The sequence below is a fragment of the Gymnoscopelus microlampas genome, assembly GCF_963454915.1.
Source record: "Gymnoscopelus microlampas genome assembly, chromosome: 19".
NCBI classification, from domain to species: domain Eukaryota; kingdom Metazoa; phylum Chordata; class Actinopteri; order Myctophiformes; family Myctophidae; genus Gymnoscopelus; species Gymnoscopelus microlampas.
Window position 1 is genome coordinate 36,618,445 of NC_139956.1, and position 23,550 is coordinate 36,641,994.

The 23,550-nt window shown below is 40.8% G+C and overlaps 1 protein-coding gene across 2 annotated transcripts; it reads left to right on the forward strand.

The window, feature by feature from the left end:
• The first annotated feature begins 1,612 nt into the window (after positions 1–1,612).
• LOC311035415 (cytoplasmic aconitate hydratase-like) lies at positions 1,613–23,209 on the forward strand. 2 transcript variants are annotated; one of them, XM_084043595.1, is made up of 15 exons: positions 1,613–1,735; positions 7,507–7,674; positions 8,604–8,772; positions 9,931–10,068; positions 11,336–11,405; positions 11,867–12,050; positions 12,374–12,513; positions 13,636–13,807; positions 15,243–15,343; positions 17,095–17,211; positions 17,843–18,002; positions 18,987–19,122; positions 20,573–20,657; positions 21,405–21,543; positions 23,090–23,209. In XM_084043595.1, the coding sequence occupies exons 2-14, from the start codon at positions 7,563–7,565 to the stop codon at positions 21,483–21,485; spliced, it is 1,665 nt and encodes a 554-aa protein (XP_083899721.1). In that variant the 5' UTR covers positions 1,613–1,735; positions 7,507–7,562; the 3' UTR covers positions 21,486–21,543; positions 23,090–23,209. The 2 variants fall into 2 exon arrangements, with proteins under 2 accessions (XP_083899721.1, XP_083899722.1); XM_084043596.1 differs by lacking the exons at positions 20,573–20,657; positions 21,405–21,543.
• Positions 23,210–23,550: the final 341 nt, after the last annotated feature.

A 23,550-nucleotide genomic window follows, 5' to 3' on the forward strand; every position in this document is an offset into this window, starting at 1 on the left:
AGTTACTAGTTAGGCTACTTTGTAGATTTGTATTATTATTACAAAACATGCATTAACCTCTTCATCCCGATACACATATACTGGCTATTGTTTTTATTGTTGGCTAAAGATCTGTATACATTTTGAACACGTGTGAAATGGGACATTCTGCATATGAGTACTTTTACTTTTGGTACTTTAAGTACATTTTTATACCAATACTTTTGTACTTTTACTCAAGTACATTTTGAATTCCGGACTTTTACTTGTAATAGAGTATTTCTACATCGCAGTATTGATACTTTTACTTAAGTAAAAAGATGTTAGTACTTTTTCCACCACTGCATTTTGGTCGCTTCGCTTATCAGTCTCTTCTAAGAACATAAAGGTGTTAAAACCACACTGCTCCAGTGAAGCACACGTGTTTCACCCATCCATCCTGTCAACAACTCTAGAGCCGATAAATAACTTTCCAACCGCATGTGTGCTGACGTTAATGAAAAATTGCATTGATTGCATATTATAACATAATATCTTTTCAGGCCATGACCCCCAAAATAATCCTATTTGAACTGGGGACCCCCCAAAATAATCCTATTTGAACTGGGGACCCCCAAAAATAATCCTATTTGAACTGGGGACTCCTCAAAATAATCATATTTGAACTGGGGACCCCCCTTTATGGAGGAGATCTCTGATGGTTTAGATCAAAGAATGGGACCCGCACACCGTCTGGATCTTGCAAAAAATGTAGCTCTTTACTGGGGACCCCCCAAAATAATCATATTTGAGTTTTGTTTGGTTAGTTTTATTTGGTTCCGCACATAAATGTGAAAGAACATTCCTAGATCAGTGGTTCTCAAAGCTTTTAATTTCAAGGTCCCCATAACGGGTCCATTTGGTTCCATTTGCACACTCTCAGTGTTACAGACCTGTAAGGGTCCATTTGGAACCCCCTCAAGCAGGAAAAAATGATATTGGTACATCTCTAGTACTGTTGATCCTGTTGTTGAGGTACACCTGCCCTGCTACTGTATGAGGAGGGGTGGGAGGGAGGCCTTTTACATGTCAGTATAACCAGTTGCCAAATGTCTCATCTGCCTATGGCATCAACTGGATGCACTCTTCTTTTGTAAGTATTAAACCGTATTATACAATATGATTTGTATATGAATACAAAAATATATATTCATACATTTTAGCCTGCGATATTATACTTGTAAATACATCTATCTATCTATCTATCTATCTATCTATCTATCTATCTATCTATCTATCTATCTATCTATCTATCTATCTATCTATCGCCTCCCGGGTTGCCAGATCATGTGCGCATATCCCCCCACGGATGCGTCGACCGGGTATGGTCTAGTCTATCTATCTAACACACACACACCCCCACAGACGCACGCACTCACGCACGCACGCGCGCGCACACACACACACACACACACACACACACACACACACACACACACACACACACACACACACACACACACACACACACACACACACACACACACACACACACACACACACACACACACACAGAATCAGATCTAGGAGCTTGTATTTTGAAAAGTCCCACACATCACGTGAGGTGACGTAGGCTGACGACGTCACGGTGAACCAGGAAGTCAGTGTTGTGTAGTTTGATGGTCGCAGTGATCAGGGATCTGGGTCACATCACATTAAGACACACACACAGACACACACGCGTTCAGACACTCATACAGACGGCTCGCTGCTTAAGGTAAGTCCATGCTGGTGTCATAATTCATATTATATATTCATATATTCATATAAACACAGATATTTTGCTGGAGCTTCTCATAGCTCTGGTCCAGAGCGGTGAGTTCTCTCTAAACTGCTCTGCTCATAGACCCAACATTACACTGCCGTGAGAGGTCTCCGTCTTTAGTAGAAAATAAACAAAACTATCTCACTATTCACCGAAACAAAGGCTGTTTTGTGTTGTTGAAAGTCTATTCTCCAGGGTGGGAAGCCTCTCAGGACCCCACCTTCTCTGTATAATACACTTTTTGGGGCAGAAAGTAAAATATGTCCGCCAGACGGACATTGTTTTAATTACTCACCTGCGCCCCCTATAGATCTGGTTAATGGTAATTTATATTGACCAGATCTGTAGGGGGCGCAGTGGAGCAAATACAAAATAAATCGTCTGACGGACATATTTTATTTTCGGCCCAAAAAGTGTATTATACAGAGAGGGTGGGGTCCTGAGAGGCCTCCCACCCTGGAGCATAGACTTTAAACAACACAAAACAGCCTTTGTTTCGGTAAGTAATGAAGTAGTTTTGTTTATTTTGACTAAAGACGGAGACCTCTCACGGCAGTGTAATGTTGTGTCTATGAGCAGAGTGCTCTGGACCAGAGCTAGAGCTTTCTTATGCTTCAGTCGTACGACGTCGCTGTCACTTTTCTGCAGTGGTGTAAAGTAACTAAGTACATTTACTCAAGTACTGTACTTAAGTACAGTTTTGAGGTATTTCTGCTTTACTGGAGTTATTTCCAATTTTCAATACTTTTACTTCTACTCCACTACATCTCAGAGGCAAATATTGTACTTTTACTCCACTACAATTATTTCAAACTTTAGTTTCTTTGTAGATTCTTATTATTATTACAAAACATGCATTAACCACTGTATCCTTATATACTTAGGCAATTTCCAAATAGGAGATCTACAAGCTCACATTGCGTTGCGATGCGAAGAATTGTGAGCTTGTAGATCGGCTATTTTCAAAATATTGTTATACTTTTGAGAACTTGTGAAATGGGACATTCTGCATAATGAGTACTTTCTACTTTTGGTATTTTAAGTACATTTTGATACCAATACTTTTGTACTTTTACTCAAGTAAATTCTGAATTCCGGACTTTTACTTCTATATTGCAGTATTGATACTTTACTTAATTAACACATTTGAGTACTTTTTCTACCACTGCTTTTCTGGCCGACTGAGAGCAGATCTACAAGATCACCACCAACGTGTGAGATCTGCTCTCGCCGGCAAGCGGCCTCAGGCACCCCTTGAGGGGGGTCCCTGGACCCCACATTGAGAACAGCTGGCCATAAGAAAGTGAACATCAACAGATAAGACACTTTATGGCAGGGGTCTTCAACGTTTTTTTCAGGCCAAGAACCCCTTAGCTGAGAGAGAGATGAAGCAGAGACCCCCCCAGCCACTACATATTGGATTCACGTTAAATGTGTGTTTTCCATTTTTACCACTTAATAACCCTCAATATTTGTAAACTTGACCTAGTTTGGCTCTGTACCTTTTGGCTCTGCCAGAAGTGTTGTGAGCTTGTAGATTGGCTATTTCCGGCTATATGTTTCCCACAGAATAGGGATTCAAATGTTAAAGGGATAGTTCACCCAAAAAAAAAGTTTTTTTCTATGCATTAGTCACCCCATGGAGACTTGAATTCATCGATATTTTTTGTTTTTTGTTGCATTCCTAAGCCAATAATTTGATGACCAGCGGTTCCGGTAGGAGACACAAGGGAGAATTCAATGAATTCAAGTCTCCATGGGGTGACTAATCCATAGAGAAAAAAAATGGGTATTTTGGGGGTGAACTAATCTAAAAATAAATAACATTAAGTCCCGACCCTATCACACACACATTTTGCCGCTCCCCCCTGTAGTATCTCTGAGGACCTCCCCTAGGGGCCCCGGGCCCCCTGTTGAAGACCCCTGCTTTATGGTGACAGTTGATTGGACAGTCCATCCACAGTGAGGTTCAAAGTGCATGCAGTATGATGTCCTCACTGTCGTGGCAGAAACCTCTTATCTCCATATTCTAACCTTTTTTTGTGTTTTTTTTTTCATAAATTAACGCCCTACTGGATCATACTACAGCGTCACATAAAATCATCAAAAGCAGCAGATCTACAAGCTTGAAACGCGTCGCGCCGCGTTTCGAGCTTGTAGATCTGCTGCTTTTGATGATTTTTGAATTTGAATACTGAAAAGTAACATTTTTGGACATAATGAGGTTTCCACCCGACAGAGACGATTTCATATTTGTGAAAGTGCCGTCTCCTTATCAGTTCAACTTTAACACAGTCGACGGGGGAGGGGAGATGCAAAGTGCTTTCTGATGATCACTCATTACTCAATTAAGACCGGGAACGCATCTGTGTCATTATAAGAGATTTATTTGGCTATTCAATTATTTTATTTTTTTAATTGTTAAAATTTGTGTAAATCTTTTTACAGTATTTTTTTTAAAGCAGACATTTGTAACTCAAATCTTTGCTTCTGGTGGGGTCCCTGGAACAACATATTTTGAGATGGGGGTCCGCGGCCAAATACATATCATTTTGGGTGGTCCTTGACATGAAATAAGTTGAGGACCACTGATATTATTGCAACTTACATTTTTTTCAAAAGGCTAGGACTTAGAGGACATTTTTAGAATCCCCCCAGAAGCAAAGATTTGAGTTACAAATGTTCGCTTTAAAAATATATATATTCAAAGATTAGCAAAAATGTTCTGGATTTTTCAAAAATATCAGATCTAGTGCCGCGCTATGAGCTTGTATATCTGCTTTTTTTTTTGTTTTTAAGAAAAACAGATAAGTTCCCTGTCTTAATGGATTAATCAATACCAGTAACATTGATATAGTTGACATTGTCTGCTTTTTTAAGGGCACAGCAGTTTATCGATTTAATAAAAAATGAAATATCTTTTTAAAATAATCAGAAAAAGCTCACAACACGTCGTAGTGCCACGCGTGGTGAGCTTGTAGATTGGCTATTTTCTCAAATTTTGTTTTGCACGACAGTACGACAGACTATATAAAATGGGGCTTTAGTGGTTGATTACATTAAATTATTTTATCAAGTATAAAAAGATCAATTCTAATTATTTTTTAGGTTGATCGGTTAAATATATTTTAATATTATTTTAATAAATATATTTGTTTTATAAAAACAGACACACTTGATTATTTGATGAATCCAAAAGTGATAAATATAATAATTTCTAAAACATCAATTATTGCAACCCTACACACATTTTTAGATGGACACTTTTTAAGTTACTATTTTATAAGATAGAAATTAAGATAGCCGTTATTTATTGACAGTGGTACTTAAGTACACTTTGGAGGATTATTATTTTACTTTACTGGAGTATATCCCATTTTCAATACTTTTACTTCTACTCCACTAACATCTCAAATATTTTTACTCCACTACAATTATTTGACAGCTTTAGTTACTTTGCAGATTTAGATTATTATTAGAAAACCTCATGAACCACTTCAGCCCTAAATACATTTCGGTCATTTGAAAATAGTCGATCTACAAGCTGCGACGCATGGTGAGCTTGTAGATCTGCTATTTTCAAAAGATTTTTTATACATGTTGAACTTGTGAAATGGGACATTCTGCATAATGAGTACTTTTAGAGATAAGGCTAAAGATGCAATAAAATACGTAAATAGACACTAGAGAGTGCAGTGGTCTGAACGCTGCTTTCAGATTATGTAACGCACACACAGCACTTTATCAAAGGCAGTTTCCTAGAGAGACTGAGGCCCACACCCCCACCATCCCACCAACCAGAGTCTACCTTTTAGATGTGTTTTTATGACAGACTGAGTCACTGAATTACTCTCAAACATTATCTAAGAAAGAGGCAAAATGTGTTGTGTGTAGCTTGTAGATCGTCTATTTTCACAATGTTTATCTGTGGAACCGATTCAAACTAAATTTTAATACCTCAACTCCTATAATTCTGAGTGCTTGTCAGGGTGGGGGGGGGTCCCTATTTTGTAAAATATTGTTTTCATGTCAAGGACCCCCAAAATGATATGTTTTTGGCCCCCGACCCCCATCAAAATATGTTGTCCCTGGGATGTACAGATTGAGTTAAAAATGTTGTTTCAAAAAATATATATGTATTCAAAGATTTGCACAAATGTTAAAGATTTTTCAAAAATAGCAAATCTACAAGCTATGAGCTTGTATATCTGCTATTTTTGAATAGCCAAAAATATCTGAAATAAAGGGGGGAAATAAATAACAAAAAATCTAAAATGACACTGATGCGTTCCCGGATTGAATGGTTAAGAGGAAAGCAGTTATGACATGTCTATTATTATACTGTACTACCTTCTTCATTAAAACTACCCACAGGTTAGAGAGACCAGTTGGTTGTTGGTTCCCAAACATTTTTTTTTAAAAGATATTTTTGGGGGCTTTTTCTGCCTTTATTGATAGGATAGTAGGCTGACAGGAAATGGGGAGAGAGATGGGGGGGATGACATACAGCAAAGGTCTGTGACGTGGGGGGATGTGACGTGTTGTGAGCTGGTAGATCTGCTATTTTCACCTCCTACTCGTTTGTTTCATTTGCTCGTTTTTAAATTGATCAAATCCAGATTAGTTTCTTCTTTTTTTTTCCACTTTTTTAAATATTTGAAATAGTAAGTAATTAATTAAGTAAAGTAAAAGTCGTTAAAGTAAGTATTTACTCCCGACCCGTAAAACAATGATCCCCGACCCAAACGGGTGTCCCGACCCAGTGTTTGGGGAAACAGTGTTTTTTTTACACAATCTGACACTGTGGATGCGTAGTGTAGTTTTATTCTGTTTAAGCGTGAGCCAGTCTGTCCTCAATGCTACAGTTACACATGTGAGAATTTGTTATAGATTGATAATGTCAGCTGTTATCTCTGGCTCGTGTTGTTTGTCAGAGACCTTTGAAGCCATTCCTCTGGTGATGTCCAGGGCTGTCACACTGTGTCACAGTCAGGTCATTTTAGTTGACCATTAATTGTCATACAAATAATTGTTAAAGTTTTTTTTTTATTGCGTCGAACATTGGAACATGATATACAGAATGACATCTCTGTTTGCTTAGGCAAACAGGCAGAGGGCGGATATGACAAATAACTTGAATAAACAAAGAAATGTCTGACAGTGACCTATGGGCAAACCAGGCCATATTACATTACAATTTTCTTCAGAAGTTTCCAAAAAATAGTGAAAATAGCCAATCAATGTGCTCATAAAGTGTTCATAAAGTGTTGCAATGTGACACACTGTGAGCTTGTAGATCAGCTATTTCAGCTTAAAAAATACATACAAAATTAGAGGATTATGGAAAATGAAATGATAAGGCAATGATGTAATAATGGTGTCTTTACAAAGCTTCTACGACGGAAGTGCTGTCTTACATACAGGTTCCAGTCCATTCATTGCACGTGTGGGCGTAACATAGTGATTGACATGTTAATAATAGATAGTTTTTTCCAGGTAATATGCAACAATGATAAGCATGCCGAGGAAGTAGTGATCCCAATCATTGTGTTTGACCAACAGATTTATTTACATAGCATATTGTTTAGACCAGTGGTTCCCAAACAGTGGGAACCAATTCTTAGGGGTCGCAAGTAAATGTACCCTTTTTTCCTAAACATTTTCATAGACTCACAGACTTGTCCTATATTTGTATTTATTTATTTTCTGGTCCTTGTGTCCAGTGGATCTCTGAGCTGTGTCCAGTCCAGTGCATCGAGGTGTAGAGAGCAGGTCCAGGATGAGCGACAGTGGGAAGAACAATCCGTTTCAGCACATCGCTGAGCCTCTGGACCCCGACGCCCCGGACCGCCGCTTCTACAATTTGACAAAACTCGGAGATCCCAGATATGGTAATGACGACCACTTTCATTATGCTAAATCATATTGATGTAATCATATAAATGTGATGTATCATGATATCACATTTGAATCAGACAACATGTGTTGCTGCTTTGTATATTTTCTCATATATGATGAGTAAGCCTTGTCGAGCCATGCCGGGCCCGTATAACAGAGCAGGAGCGCTATCTCCTGTTTCTGTAGCGTGAGGCGGCTTGAGTACAGTACACCCCCCAGCCATGATGTACAACAAGTACCACACTAGTATGTCGCGGGCAAAAATCCTAGATTTTTGAAATGTACGAAAAGTGCCGCGCTATGAGCATGTACATCTGCAAACATTTTTTTAATCATGAAAAATTGTGCAAATCGTTGAACTATTCCTATAGTGTATATATATCTTTTTTAAATGCTTCTGGGGGACTAAATATTTTGAGATGGGGGTCTGCGATGGGGGTCCGCGGCCAAATCCATATAATTTTGGGTGGTCCTTGACATGAAAAATTGAGCACCGCTTAGCATAGCAACACAAGTGTTTTAGAAAACTGTAGGATTTAGAAGACATTTGTAAAATTGGCCTCAGGTCTTAATGGGTTAACGATTCCTTTTGGGGGTTCCAAATTGACCCTTAAAGGTCTGTAACTCGTGTACAAATGGAACAAAATGGACCCCTCAAGTTCCATTTGTACACTCAGAGTTATGGTGGTCCTTGAAATTAAAACATTTGAGAACCGGTATTGTAATTGTATTAGCAGACGTGACGTGGCAGACGTCCACATAACCAGCGCTGACAGCGGGATGAAAACCGGTTCTGGAAACGCGTTTCAAATGTGATTGGAACCGATTCCTGGTTCCTCAATAGTGGATCCGATTCCTCCGGTTCTGGATCCCAACCTTATTGCACACTGACTGACTTCTGTTGTCTGTCTCTCCTCCTCAGACCGTCTTCCCTTCTCCATCCGGGTGCTGCTGGAGTCGGCGGTCAGGTGCTGCGACGAGTTCCTGGTGAAGCGGTCGGACGTGGAGAGCATCCTGAACTGGAAGCACACACAGACCCAGAGCGTGGAGGTTCCCTTCAGACCCGCCAGGGTCATCCTGCAGGACTTCACGTAGGTTTGACAGCGGACACCGCGTCCCTCGCTTACCTACGTTTCACTTAATTCGAAAGGATCATGTCCTTGAAAATCGTCGCTGTCAGGCTGCAGAAACCTCCTATATCCATATTCTAACGTTTTGTGTTTTTTTCGTAAATTAACGCCCTACTTGATCATACTGCAGCGTCACACAAAAGCATCAAAAGTTTTGCAGTTTTTTTATTTGAATCCTGAAAAGTAACAGTTTTGGACATATGAGGTTTGCACCCGACAGAGACGAAATATCAAGTTGAACCACATGAACCCTAGTGTCCGTTTCCTGGGAGGGAACATTCGGCGAAAAAAGCTCATGTCGCTCATGTCCGGATTTTTAGTTTTTGGTTTTATTTATTCGCACAATAAATGCAGACACGGCGTGCAGGTGAGAAAGGAAACCCATAAAAGATTTTCACCTAGAATAATGAACAAGTAGTAAGTTGAACATAGCTGAATGCTTAGTGAGCCCGCCTAGGGAGCCTGAGGCCCTGGTTGCCCCAGGTTCGATTCCAGGCCAGATCAGCATATGTGTCGATGAAATGAAATTTGTCCCTGAGCAAGACTCTTAACCCCTAATTGCTCACAGGTTCTCATTGGAAACAAGACCGCAAGGACTTTCATGAACGACCTGTTAAAAGGAATTATAACATAGTAATCAAACATAAAAATTAGCCTGGAGCTTGTAGATCAGGTATTTTGGTGTAATTCTAGCGCAGGGTCCGCGGCCAAATACATATCTAAAAATGTATTCTAAATCCTAACAGTATGTTGCTATATCAGTGGTGCTCCAACTTTTCTGTGTCGAGGACCCCCAAAATGATATGTATTTGGCCGCGGACCCCCATCTCAAAATATGTTGTTCTAGGGACCCCCCAGAAGCACAGATCGGAGTTAAAAATGTTCGCTTTAAATCAAAACATATATATATATATATATTCAAAGATTTGCAAAAAAAATCACGAAAAAACAGATCTACAAGCTCATAGCGCGGCAGATCTGCTATTTTTGAATGGCCAAAGAAATCTTAAAATGACACAGATGCCTTCCCGGTCTCTAAGGTGATTTGAAATGTTCCTGAATGTGTTTTCTTCTGCAAACACACACAAACTGATGATGTGTTTTCTCCTCCTCCTCCAGAGGCGTGCCTGCGGTGGTGGACTTCGCCGCCATGCGTGACGCGGTGATGAAGCTGGGCGGAGACCCAGAGAGGATTAACCCTGTGTGTCCTGCAGACCTGGTCATCGACCATTCCATCCAAGTGGACTTCAACAGGAAGTGAGGCTTTTACCCAATTACACTTAGTTGCTACGACGAATAGCTGATCTACAAGCTCTGCAACGCATCACAGTGCTCATATATATGAGCATTAGCTAAATGGCTACAATGCATATAAATAGCTCTTGTCTAGATTGATCAGCCGCAACGTGTAGCCGCTGTGCTGAGGTTCTGACACATTTAAGCTTAACGCCACTGAACATGAAGAGGTATTTCCACACCAAACATGACTGATAAACCAGTGTTGTTTTTTTCGACACAAAGAGGAGGAATGCGGGTGGCCGCTGGTTATACTGGATCTGCGCCTTTCTGCGGGAAGATGCACATTTTCCTCTCAGACGCACGGTCCGAGTGTAATGGGCACTTTCTTTCTGTTTAAGAAAATGTGCATTAAAACCATAACCCTCAACAAAAAAACAGTTTGTTTCGCTATTTTATTTAGCCTATTATTAATTATAGCAGTCTGTATGTGTGCACGCACGTGTTTGGTAAATGTGCGCACACGCACGCACATTTGTTCAGTGAGTGTATCGTTAAGTCGTGAAGGACGGGGGGGTCGTGTGACTTGGTCAAGTCTGTTTTGGGAGTCGCCAGCCAAAAAATCTTTTGAAAATAGTAGATCTACAAGCTTGCAATGCGTTGCATTGCGACGCATTGTGAGCTTGTAGATCGGCTATTTTCAAAAGGCCGGAAAGTATATAGCCCCCCCCCCCCCGTAGATTCACAAGCCAAGTACCCAAATGGCTACTTTGCATAACAGGTTTACAAGTGAGTGTGAACATGTTTCCTCAGATTCCTCACACCTCACATCTATAGGCTACACGGTAAGCAACACAGCGTGTTGGCTTCAGTAGGGCTGCTACCAGTATCCTATGTGCACGCAGCAATGCCTCAGCCAACGTCGAAGAAGAGAAAGATACTCGTTCAAAGCAAACTTTTAGTTTCAGCTCTATAATTCATGGCATTCCTTGAATTTGTATTAGTTTAAAAATACTAAAACTAAGCTAAACTAAAAAACATTTCTTATACAAACATGTTTCCTAATTTAAGGTAAAATAAAATACGTACGGTGTGCGCGCGCGTGACGTCATTAAAAAAAAAAAATCACCATGACACCGCTGTACTTGAGTAAATGTACTTAGTTACTTTACACCACTGGTTATGCGATGCTACAACGGACCACAGAGACAGAGCTGGTGCTTGTGTCAGCCAAAGGGAACTTTATTGTTTTGTTTTACCAAAACATTTGATTTGATTTACTTTTCAGGTCTGACAGCCTGCAGAAGAACCAGGACCTGGAATTTGACAGAAACAAAGAGAGGTTTCAGTTCTTAAAGGTATCAGCCTATTTTAAACATTTCTTTAAGTAACAACATGAAACCTAGCATCCCTATTCTGGGGGCGACAAACATTCTGCGAAAATAGCTGATCTACAAGCTCGGCTATTTTGGTCGAACAGATTTGATGTAGAGAGGGAAAGAAGCACCAAGTATAGCGCCCTGGGGTACTCCGGTCAGCCAGGTATAATAGGGTGTGTAAGAAGTGGTTAATTAGTCAATTCTTAGGGTACTATAGTTATTCATTTTGGAGAAATGTCTTAGTAATTCTTGGAGGTGTAAATTCATATTTACTTTTATACTCTCCTTACGGTATTTGATTGTGGTTTTATCTCATCTTGTATGTTTTAACATACTGGACAATACATTTTCTTTTCTGTATTATTAATATTATTGTTATTATTAGACTATTATTATTTATTTATTTTGTTTTGTATTCATTGAATTAATCTTTTCTCCAGTGGGGTTCCAAGACGTTCAGGAACATGCGTATCATCCCTCCCGGCTCGGGGATCGTCCACCAGGTGAACCTGGAGTATCTTGCCAGGGTGGTGTTTGATCAGGATGGGTTCTACTACCCTGACAGTCTGGTGGGCACCGACTCTCACACCACCATGATAGACGGCCTGGGGGTGCTGGGATGGGGTGAGGACCAGCTCTTTTCATTGTTTAAAGCAGTGGTTCTCAACCCTTTTAATTTCAACTAAGGACCCCCCCCCCCCTGAAAATGTTTATATTCAAAGCTTGTATATCTGCTATTTTTGAATAGCCAAAGTATAAAATATGGTTAAAATGATTGTGATGCTATATTAACTAATTTAGCTGTGGACCCCCTGGTACCCCCTCCCCAAGGACCCCTGGGGTCCCCGGAGCCCACTTTGAGAACCATTGCATTAGGTCACAGACCCTCATGTTCTCATTGTGCATGTTGTATGTGTCGTGTGCGTGCGTGTGTACAATTCTCCCAGGCGTGGGTGGGATAGAGGCGGAGGCAGTGATGCTGGGCCAGCCAATCAGCATGGTGCTTCCTGAGGTGGTGGGATACAAGCTGTACGGGACCCCCAACAAGTTCATCACCTCCACTGACATCGTCCTCACCGTTACCAAGGTAATCCGAATCGACCGTACAATCTTAATTGTTTTTGCATTACGTGTATCAATGCTGAACCCTAGCGTCCCTATTTGTAAGCAAAACTTGTACAGTAGCTGGTAGATATTTTCGGCGAAGAGATTTGGTGTACAGGAGAAAATAAGCGGGGGCCTAGGCTAGACCCCTGAGGGACTCCGGTTAACTGCGTATAGGGTTTAAGTTAACTACCCTACAGACAATGCAGTATTGTGCTCATAATACTGTATGCTGATCACTGCCTACCAGGTCTCTTTGACATGCCCTTATAGAGAAAATAATGCACATAATCAACATTGCTTTTAATTTATTTTTTAAATTTCGGGTTCTGTTTCATCATTTTTACCTTGTTGGGTAAAGCACCTTGTAGACAGAGTCCATTTTATTTGCACGAGAAAGAAAAGCAAAACAAATATTTAAAACGAACACACGCTTGTCTAAGAAGACCTCTTGCACACCTACTCAAGTGGCTGCAGTGGTGTGTCCTTTAATCAATCCCAGTTGTATTCCTGTGTTTTTTAATGTCCAGTAGAAAATCACATTCGACTCAATGTGCAAAAACCTTTTATTATTGGGTGAAATCAGACCAGTTTTTTTTACACTTAAAGTGTTAAATTAACACACTGGGTTTTACTGCATACCCAGTTAATGTCATATTGTCATCCAGACGCGTCGCTAGGTCTCTACTAGGTCGGGGGCTTAGCCCCGCAGGCAACGGGCACATGGTGCGCGCGCGCGTTTTTCCCCGCGGATTTCGCGGATTTGGGTGCTTTTTTACCCGTTTTTGGTTACTTTATTTCGGTTTTAGGGTTAGGGGTAGGGTTAGGTCAGGGTGATAGATATATAATTCAAAAAAAAAAAAAAAAAAACTTTTATTTTTTTTATTTTTTTTATTTTTTTTATTTTTTTTATTTTTTTTATTTTTTTTATTTTTTTTATTTTTTTATTGCTGGCTTTGGATAAAACATTGGTGGCTATAGCCACCGAAGCCCACCCCTAACGACGCCACTGTTGTCATCCCCTCTTTCTTGACTATGCATTTAGAAATAATAATAATAAATTCTTAAAAACAGTTGTCATCTCCTTCATCCTGTACCCATGCAGCACCTGCGTCAGGTGGGCGTGGTGGGGAAGTTCGTGGAGTTCTTCGGCCCCGGCGTGGCCCAGCTGTCCATCGCAGACAGAGCCACCATCGCCAACATGTGTCCGGAGTACGGAGCCACGGCGGCCTTCTTCCCCGTGGACGACGTCAGTGTTCAGTACCTGGAGCAGACCGGTGAGTTGTCTCGTCAGTTGTATCTGTACCTGCATAGGGTTGGGATCTGGAACCTGGAGGAACTGGATCCAACATCGAGGTACTGGAATCGGTTCCATCACATTTGGAACCGTTTTTTTTCTCTCCACACTGTCAGAATATGGAATTTCACATCTGCTACACAATTATAATACCTGTGGTAAACTTTTTTTAATTTCAAGGACCACCATTACGGGTCCATATGGTTCCATTTGTACACTCAGAGTTACAGAGACCTGTAAGGGTCCATTTGGTTCCATTTGTACACTCTCATAGTTACAGTCCTGTTAAGGGTCCATTTGGTTCCATTTGTACACTCAGAGTTACAGAGACCAGTAAGGGTCCATTTGGTTCCATTTGTACACTCTCAGAGTTACAGAGACCTGTAAGGGTCCATTTGGTTCCATTTGTACACTCTCATAGTTACAGTCCTGTTAAGGGTCCATTTGGTTCCATTTGTACACTCTCAGAGTTACAGAGACCAGTAAGGGGTCCATTTGGAACCCCCTCGTTCAAATCCTGAGGGATCCCAACTCTAAGCTCTCTAAACGTAATGAATAAATAAAGAAGAAATACTGTTCACTATACTTTGATACAATTATCTCAAGGAATGGCCTGATGACTGTTTTGGGTTTGAATCCAACCCGAGACTCTTTTCTGCATGATCCTCCCTCTCTCTCTCCTGCCTCTGTTATATCTAAGTGCTTGTTTGTTTTTCTTAAAGGGATTGTAGGGAACATTAAGCCTAAATTTAAAAAATATGTATATATATATATTTTTTGCATTTTCTCCCCTCTATCAGCCACTATATAATGATGCTGGGGTGTTTTCCTTCATTGAAACACAGTCCTCTGTCTGAAATCCGTATTTTCCCTTCTGTTTATGTTCAAGTTGTTTATGTCCGGGTCGTAAATTAACGCACGCATGTGCGTGTCCGTGCGCGTCCGTGCCCGTATCAACTTTTTACTTTCGGTTTTAAAACGCTCTCAAACTTCTTTTTTGAGGCACATAATTTACTTTTAAAAAATCGTTTGGATAGAATTTAGTTGTTTAGCTTCATATATGTGGTCAATTTATCATGAAAGAGCCTATTTAAAAATATAAATTCAGAGAACCGTAGGGTCGGGCATTTCCGCGAATTGTATCCGCATAAGGCAACCTATTTTGGGCATGACTCATTTAAAAAGTCCCCCCTGCGTCACCCCCTGGTGGTCGGGGAAAAGAACTGCTGGAGGGGCGGTGTTTGACAACAGTTTTTTTCTTTGATTATGTCTGAACTCCCTACAATGCCTTTAAAGGCAGAGTTTTAAGAATTTTCAGACTGTCTCATTTATCAAAGAAAGGAATTAATATTATTTCAAGTGTCTGTGACCGCGTGTTCTTCAACTCTTCTGCTGACCTGGTTTGTTCCTCCCAGGGAGAGACGAGGAGAAGCTGGCCTACATCGTCAAGTACCTGAAAGCGGTGGGCATGTACCGAGACTACACCGACGTCACACAAGATCCAGACTTCACACGGGTCAGTACAGCCACACAACACACTGGCTTCTGGACTGGTACTTCCTTATTAACCTGAAAAAAAAGAAAGATCCCGACCTTCGTCGGGTGAAGGACAGTGTGTGACCCGAACGTTGTACTGCTATCTGCACTAACCCTTTAAGACCGGGAACGCATCTGTGTGTTTTTTACGTTTTTTTTTTAAAGATTTCTTTGGCTATTCAAAAATAGCAGTGCCACGATATGAGCTTGTAGATCGTGAGAAATGGTATATATTTTTTTAAAGCGAACATTTTTTACTCGGCCTGGCCACGGCCAAATACATATAATTTTGGAGAACCAATGATATTATAGCAACATATGATTTTCCAAGATTTTCCCCCAAAATAGATATGAGCTTGTATATCTGCTATTTTTGAATATCTTAAAATGACACACAGATGCGTTCCCGGTCTTAATGACAGTGCGTCTCTTTTTTCTGCCCCTACGCACCTGTTCCCTTGAAGTAGGTGTGCAAAATGACCTTTTAAACTGACTTCCTTATTACCACCTCAAACCTGTTCCAACCTCTTTCACCCTGGTGTCCCTGTTATGGGCTCGTTATGATAGTTGAGAGCATTCCACATTTGTACATTGTAGACGGGGTCATTTTAGCACGACTCCGTGGTTAGGGCTGTCAAGATTACAAATATAAGTTGAAGATTAATTCTTAATTGTCACACCAATTAACGATTTTAATTGTGTTTTTGGCATTGAACATTGGAACACATGTGAATAAAAAAATACATTTCTGTTTGCCTTTTACACTTCTTAATTAAAAAATGCACAGGAAAGATGTGTAAAATAACTTAAATATACAAAGAAATTACTGACATGTATATAATTTTATGCAAAAAAGGGTAAAAATTGCTTCCATAACCTTCAAGATAATTTATGTATGAATTGTTTTTTAACATGGAAATTATTATGACGATCTCAAATGATTGCAATTAGACGATTATTATGTAGTAATTGTGACAGGCCTATGCGTGGTACAAAAAAGTATAAAATAGCCCTAGTGTGCCTTTTCTGGATATGTGTTAATAGACGAATATTTGGCGAAAATAGCCAATCTACAAGCTCACAACGTGTCGCTCAGCAACGCGTTGAGAGCTTGTTACAGGGTATCTGCACATTTCTAAAGTTACAATTTAATGACTTTTAAGACCTTTTTTTCATACCAAATTGGCCAAATTGTCAAATATTACATAAGAAAAAGACAAACTAAAAAGGCAAATCTACAAGCTCACAACGAGGCGTTATGAGCTTGTAGATCGGCTATTTTCACAATATTTTTCCAAGTGCTTGTCAGGGTTGAGGTCGGGGTCCCCAGTTCAAATATTTTTGGGGCCTGAAAAGTTTGGGAACCCTTGCAGTTAGACATGTAATGATTCACTCGACTCACGATACGATTTGAATCATGACGCTAGGTTCACGATTTTTTCACTTTCTTTTTAAACACAAAATAATTTTCCAGAAAAATCTATTGTTTTTTGTATTTCTCTTACACAAATTCAGTATTTTATTTATATTTATATTTCTTACAATACTGTGTTTTCTCTTTCAATACAGTAGCAAATGACTGAAAACTTTGCGCCCTCTGCTGTTTGCATCGCGATACATTTTTCATTCAATCGATTTGACATTTTCACCAGTTTGAATCGGTTTTAATCGATTAACGATAAATCGTTACACGCGTACTTGCAGTAATGTGACACGTCTCTGTCCCCTCAGGTGTTCGAGCTGGACCTGAGCTCCGTGGTTCCTTGCTGCAGCGGACCCAAGAGGCCCCAGGACAGGATCGCCGTGTCCGACATGAAGACGGACTTTGAAGCTTGCCTGGCAGCAAAGGTAACGTCTATTAATAACCCAGACTGAGGTTCCCTAACCCTTCTCTGGATCAGGGCCCCGGATCCGCCAACACTTGGAAGGTGTTGGCGGGCCCACCCATCTAACCAAAATGGGTGGGCCGCGTGCATTTAACCCATTCAATCCGGGAAGGCATCTACAAATGTCTTCTAAATCCTAACATTTATTTGAAAAGGCTTATGTTGCTATAATATCAGTGGTGCTCAAACTTTTTCATGTCAAGAACCCCCAAAATGATATGTATTTGGCCACGGACCCTGGTACTGATATTTTTGAATAGCCAAAGACATCTAAAATGGAACGGATACGTTCCCGGATTGAATGGTTTAAATCGATTGGGGAAAAATACTGCTACTGTAATTGTCCCAAAAGTGCTATTTGTTCAAAAAGCTTTATACCCTGTATATATAATATGTAAATAACGACGCAATGTGACATAGCTCCGTTTAACTCAAAGCTGTATCCCCTCCAACTGTACATACTTTCCCCATTATTGTTCTTAAATTGTTTTTATTATGTTTTTACACTTGGCTTTGGCAATTTAAACGTATGTATTCTCATGCCAATAAAAGCTCCTTTCAATTGAATTGTTCTGTCTTCGTGTCTATTCCAGCAAGGGTTCAAGGGCTTCCAGGTGGCCGCTGACCGCCACACCGCGGCGGTGCCCTTCCAGTACAACGACACAGACTACACGCTGTCACATGGCTCTGTGGTCATCGCCGCCATCACCAGCTGCACCAACACCAGCAACCCCTCCGTCATGCTGGGGGCCGGTACGTAAAGAGAAGCAAGTACAAAATGGCTGATGAGTTTAGGGATAAGGGGTAAGGCGACGCCCAAGATGGGGCCCACAGTCTCTACTTCTCCCTGCGGTGGGGGGGGGGGGGGGGGGGGGGGGGGGGGGCAGCCCAGGGCCTCTGTACAGTTAGTGGGTTAGGCCGCTGTAGAGTTGCTCAATATGCTCTTCAGATTTGTACTTAGAACTGTGTTTTCCTTATGTTCTCTACTGTCTTGACTTATTATGTTATCATACAAGAAGGTTAAAAAGACAGTTGAGGATAATAAAACACAGTAAAGTCATCGACTTACTTCAATTGTGGTCCGCTTACACAAATCAACAGATACCGACGAACATAAATAACATAGAATACACAATTTAGAAAAACTAACATCATTTACAGCAGATACAAAATACATTGGGAGCGTTTGAGAGCCTCACGTTCCATGCAGAATTTTCTTTTTCTTAATCTATTACCCCCCAAAAAGAACTTTCAACTGCCCCTAGCGGCCTAACGGTAAGGCCGACGGAAATGCAGTGGATGTGTTGGATGCAGCTCAAAGTGAACTTTACTCAGGTATCTAGTTTATCGCCGTCCGACCTTCTTAGCCCGTGTTATTAAAGAAAAACGGGCGACAATGGCCAAAACTCAATTGAAAATCGGCGAAAGTGGCCGTTTTCAAGATGTTTTGGCCATTATCTCTGGAACGGAAGGTCCAATCTGCTCAGTTCAAAGCTTGTTGGATGTGGGACTTTGAGGACAGTTAGTCCATAGTGACACCTTCTCGGGTTTTGGGGTCTAAAAGTATCGGTTCGGGCCGAGCCTCTGGCCGGCCCTGTAGGGCCCAGTTTGGGCCGGGCCTTAAAGGGGAATTTTGGACCATGGTTTTCTTACCTTTTCTATGATGTTATGATATCTTAGGATGAATGGTGCAGTAGAAAAAGTTTCTTTTTTTTTTACATTTTCATTTTCTCTCAGGGCTGCTGGCGAAGAAGGCCATAGAGCACGGTTTGAGTGTGAAACCGTACATAAAGACCAGCCTGTCGCCGGGCAGCGGAGTGGTCACCTACTACCTAAAGGAGAGCGGGGTCATGGACTACCTCTTTCAGCTCGGGTACGTAAAGGCCTGGGGGAATATAAGTAAATAAACCCTTTGTGACCCAGTGTTGCATTGCTGATTTGGTATGTGGTTGCACTCCATTTTAATGACGTAACACGCACGTCGCTTAACACCTACGCTACAGGTCACACAATGGACGATTGACATCCATCTAGGCTCAATCAATCTAGGTTAATCCTATGTTAATTCATGTGTGACAACCGGCGGTCGGCAGCCTTTGTTAACACATTGCCTGGCAAAAACGTTTATAAACGTTTTTGGCAAAAAAAAAAAAAAAAAACATCTAAAATGATTCTTTATTTTTGGGGTTTTTCCGTTTGTCACAAAGAACCGGGAGATACAATTTTCCAAAAACTTGCTGCTCCATTCACTTAAATGTGAAAAAATAAACGGACAAAACATTTTTCCTATGGCTGGCAGTCTGTGAGTACTATTTTTGAAAAACCCTGGCAGTTTAAGAGTTAAGGTGTGAATTGAGGTGTGAATTTAAAGTCTATGCGTGCCCGTGCTCCTGGTCAAACAGGTTCCCGCGCGGCGTGCAAGGCCGTCCCATGAGCAATGCAACCCTGTTTGTGACCAAAACTGCTTTACAGACCACACAACAGGCTTCAAGCACAGAGGGTCTCATGGACTATATCATTGCTGTCAGGGCAGAAACCGCTTATCTTCATATTCTAATTTTTTGTGTTTTCATAAATTAACACCCAAAAGTAGCAGATCTGCAAGCTCTAAACTGCCACTTTTGATGCTTTTGAATTTGAATCCTGTAAAGTAACAGTTTTAGACATATGATGTTTCCACCCGACAGAGACCTTATAATAGTCGCTTAATCAAAAATAAACAAAAAGCATGTTTTATGTTTCCTACTACTCTATACTTTGACGTACAACGCTATGGCAAAGAAATATGCACTTTTTTGTTGTTGCTAGTTTTTTTTTTACCTATAATGACATCTTGCAGCCCTATTTGACTTCACGGCCCATTTATGCTACCTGACTAATCGATTATGTTATTAAAAATGTTAATTATTTTTCTATTAATCGATTGATTAACTGTTACCCCCCCATGTACGAGTCATGTGAGAATGTGCTACTTTATTAGTTCAAACCAAACCCCCAGGTAAAGGTAGTCCACTGTAATAGTAGCACTTCTTCTGTTTGCCATTTCTTCTCACAGTCGACATGAGTGTGATTTAAGCTCCTTTTAGGTAAATTCCATGTTGTTTATGGGCGGCTGACCGGCCGTAGCTTAGTGAGCAGCCTGGTAATCCGAAAGGTCACCGGTTTGCCCTCTAGCTCGCCCAGTATTTGTGTCAAAGAGTGTCCTTGAGCAAGACACTTAAGCCCTAACATGTTTGGTTATGGTTTGGTATATTTCATGGCTCAACAATGCATGAATTAATGTAGTCTACATGGTAAATATTGTCCTGGTTCTGTCCTGTTAGATTTGAGGTGGTGGGCTACGGCTGTATGACCTGTATAGGAAACAGTGGACCCCTCCCAGAGCCTGTGACCGAGGCAATTACCCAGGTAACAACATTTCACTGACTGTATTATTTGATTTGATTTATTTGATTTGCACAACAGTTTATATATACACATGCATAATATGATAGTTAATTACATGGGAAAGTTGACAGTTTAGTTATTGTGCCGGTGAGGTAAGAAACCCTAGGGGGGCTTATACGAGTACCTCACCTTTTACATTACGTATTATTTGGATTATTTATAAAAATAAAAATAAAACATACAAGAAAGTAAGAAAAATAGGACAAACAATACATATAAAAGTACAGGGCAGACAAAACAAAACGATATTTGGACAAAGCAAAGACATGATACCACTATTTAGCCATGTGAAAATATAAAGAATTAGATTTAGAATGACAACATTATGTGGGTGTAGCTGTTTTACAGGACTTATTTTAATGAATAAAACGTTTTAAAAATCACTTGTGTCAGGTAGGACACAAAATTTGGTTAATAAAGTCAACAATGTCAAGTAGACACTGGATTGGACACTAGAGATGCACTGCCATTTTTATTGTAGTTCAGACATTGCTACCTCTCTCCATCAGGAGAGACACAACCTACTGTACGGATTGTAGCTTTTAAAAAATACTACTTTTTTAAGACTACATTTAGTGCATTTGATACCTTTTACTTGCCTTGTATACCTTAGATAGTAACTTACAGGCATTCATTCATTCTCTACATTAGCCAGAGTATAAAACATTAAATACATATTTTTGCTGGTTTGGTTGGTCATTGTTTCAGGGAGATTTGGTGGCCGCAGGGATCCTGTCAGGGAACAGGAACTTCGAGGGGCGTGTCCACCCCAACACGAGAGCCAACTAACTGGCCTCGCCACCCCTCGTCATCGCCTACGCCATCGACTTTGAGACGGAGCCGATAGGTAACTAGTAGACTTAATTCATACTTGGATGTCTGAGGTAGAGTCCTCAAATACTGCCCGAACCCGACCCTATCGACCCGACGTCTTTGGGCCAGGCCGGGCCAAAATCTATGCTAATTATTCGGGCCTGGCCGAGCCTGGCCGAGCCTCGCGTTCTGTGAAGAAAAAAATGAAAATTAAAAAAAGCATCTATTACCCCCAAAAAAGAACTTTCAACTGCCCCTAGCGGCCTAACGGTAAGGCCGACGGAAATGGCAGTGGATGTGTTGGGTGCAGCTCAAAGTGAACTTTACTCACGTACTGTATCTAGTTTGTTGCCGTTCGACCTTCCTAGCCCGTGTTATTAAAGAAATACGCGCGACAATGGCCAAAACTCAATCAAAAATATGCGATAGAAAATCGGCGAAAGTGCCCGTTTTCAAGATGTTTTGGCCATTATCTCTGGAATGGTCCAATCTGCTCAGTTGAGAGCTTGTTGGATGCGTGGACATTATTAAGCACATAATGTTCTGTTTTTTCGGGTTTTCGTGCCTAACCGTATGGTAATTGTTCGGGGCCGAGCCTCGGGCCGCCCCAGTAGGGCCCAGTTAGGGCAGGCCCTTAATGTTCAGGCCCGTTGGGGAACTCTAGTGTGAGGGTGTCACGTGCCAAAAAGAACAGATCTATCAAGCTAGCCTCACTTGTTAGATCTGTTCGTTTTGACAAGTGACACCATTGTCCATTGTGACACTACGGAGTATAAATTTGGCTTAAGCTGAGCTTTAATTGGTCATATTGTTGCTGTCGGGCAGAAAACCTGTATCTCCATATTTTGTTTTTGTTTTTATTTAATAAATTAATACTCTATTTTATACATCGTTGTATGCAAAAGTAGCAAAAATGGCCAACATACAAACTCACAGCTTGTTTGAAAAAATGTCCATTTCCTGAAAAGAAACGCTGTTTGAACATGCAATAGAGCACCGAAGTCTGACGTAATTTGCACATCCTAGGTTTGTCTACCTGGTTCACGGTTTTTTCACCCCCATTCTGAATCCCCATAGACGTATTTAATATCACATCAAAAAAGAACTGTGTTCCAAAAATAAACAAATGACCCTGGCGGTTTGACTCTTATGGATATGAAGCATCAACTGACGGTGAGAAAACGCTAATGTTACTTCCGCCGAATTAGTTAAATTATCGCCAGAAACAGACTGTATCAAATATAAGTGACTGACTATCATAAACGATACAGAACCTCCTCCCTGACAATATCGCCAGGACAGTTTGTTTATTTTTGGACCACAATTCTTATATGAGACGATTCTATGATGACCCAATGTTATTCTCCATAAAGAAATTACTTTACGAACCTGGGGATGAACGAGTGACGTCAGGACTTCTGTACTCTATGTCCAAAAGCGACCATTTATTTTCTTTGTACATTCATTGCTTCTGGCAGCCTTCTGTTAGGTTTGGGTTTGACGTTTTCTGAAGTGATTCCAGTCCTTGTTGTGGTGCTGATGATGTCTAGTATCTTGTTCTCTGTGCTTTGTCTTTGTAGCTGTCAACAATGAAGGAAATCTTCCTTCGGGACATCTGGCCCACCAGAGAGGAGATCCAGGCTGTGGAGAGAGAGTTTGTCATCCCCTCCATGTTTAAAGAGGTCTATGCGAAGATCGAGGTACTAGAGGCCCCTTTCTTATGGTGCGGGTGGGGAGAACGTTAAATACAGAGTTAAAAACTATCTACAAGCTCGAAACAAGATTGTATATCTGCTACTTTTGATGCTTTTGTGTGACGCTGTAGTATGATCAAGTAGGGCGTATCCAGTCATTTTAGGTGTTTGCTTTGATGTGTCACTAATCACTCACCAACATACCAGGGGCAGTTGAATTTTTTCATAGAAGCCCCTGTTGTCCATTGTGGAGACCCCTCCCACTGGCATAATGGAGTACTGTGTAACAACGAAACTCGCCTATTTTAGCAGCTCCAAAGTTATTTTTTTCCCCCACTAATCCTCAT

Coding starts and splice junctions, on each gene's coding strand:
- LOC311035415 (XM_084043595.1), top strand. CDS start 7,563: ATGAGCGACAGTGGGAAGAACAATCCGTTTCAGCACATCGCTGAGCCT. Junction 8,773..9,930: donor GTCATCCTGCAGGACTTCAC/GTAGGTTTGACA, acceptor CTCCTCCTCCAG/AGGCGTGCCTGCGGTGGTGG. Junction 17,212..17,842: donor AAGCTTGCCTGGCAGCAAAG/GTAACGTCTATT, acceptor TGTCTATTCCAG/CAAGGGTTCAAGGGCTTCCA.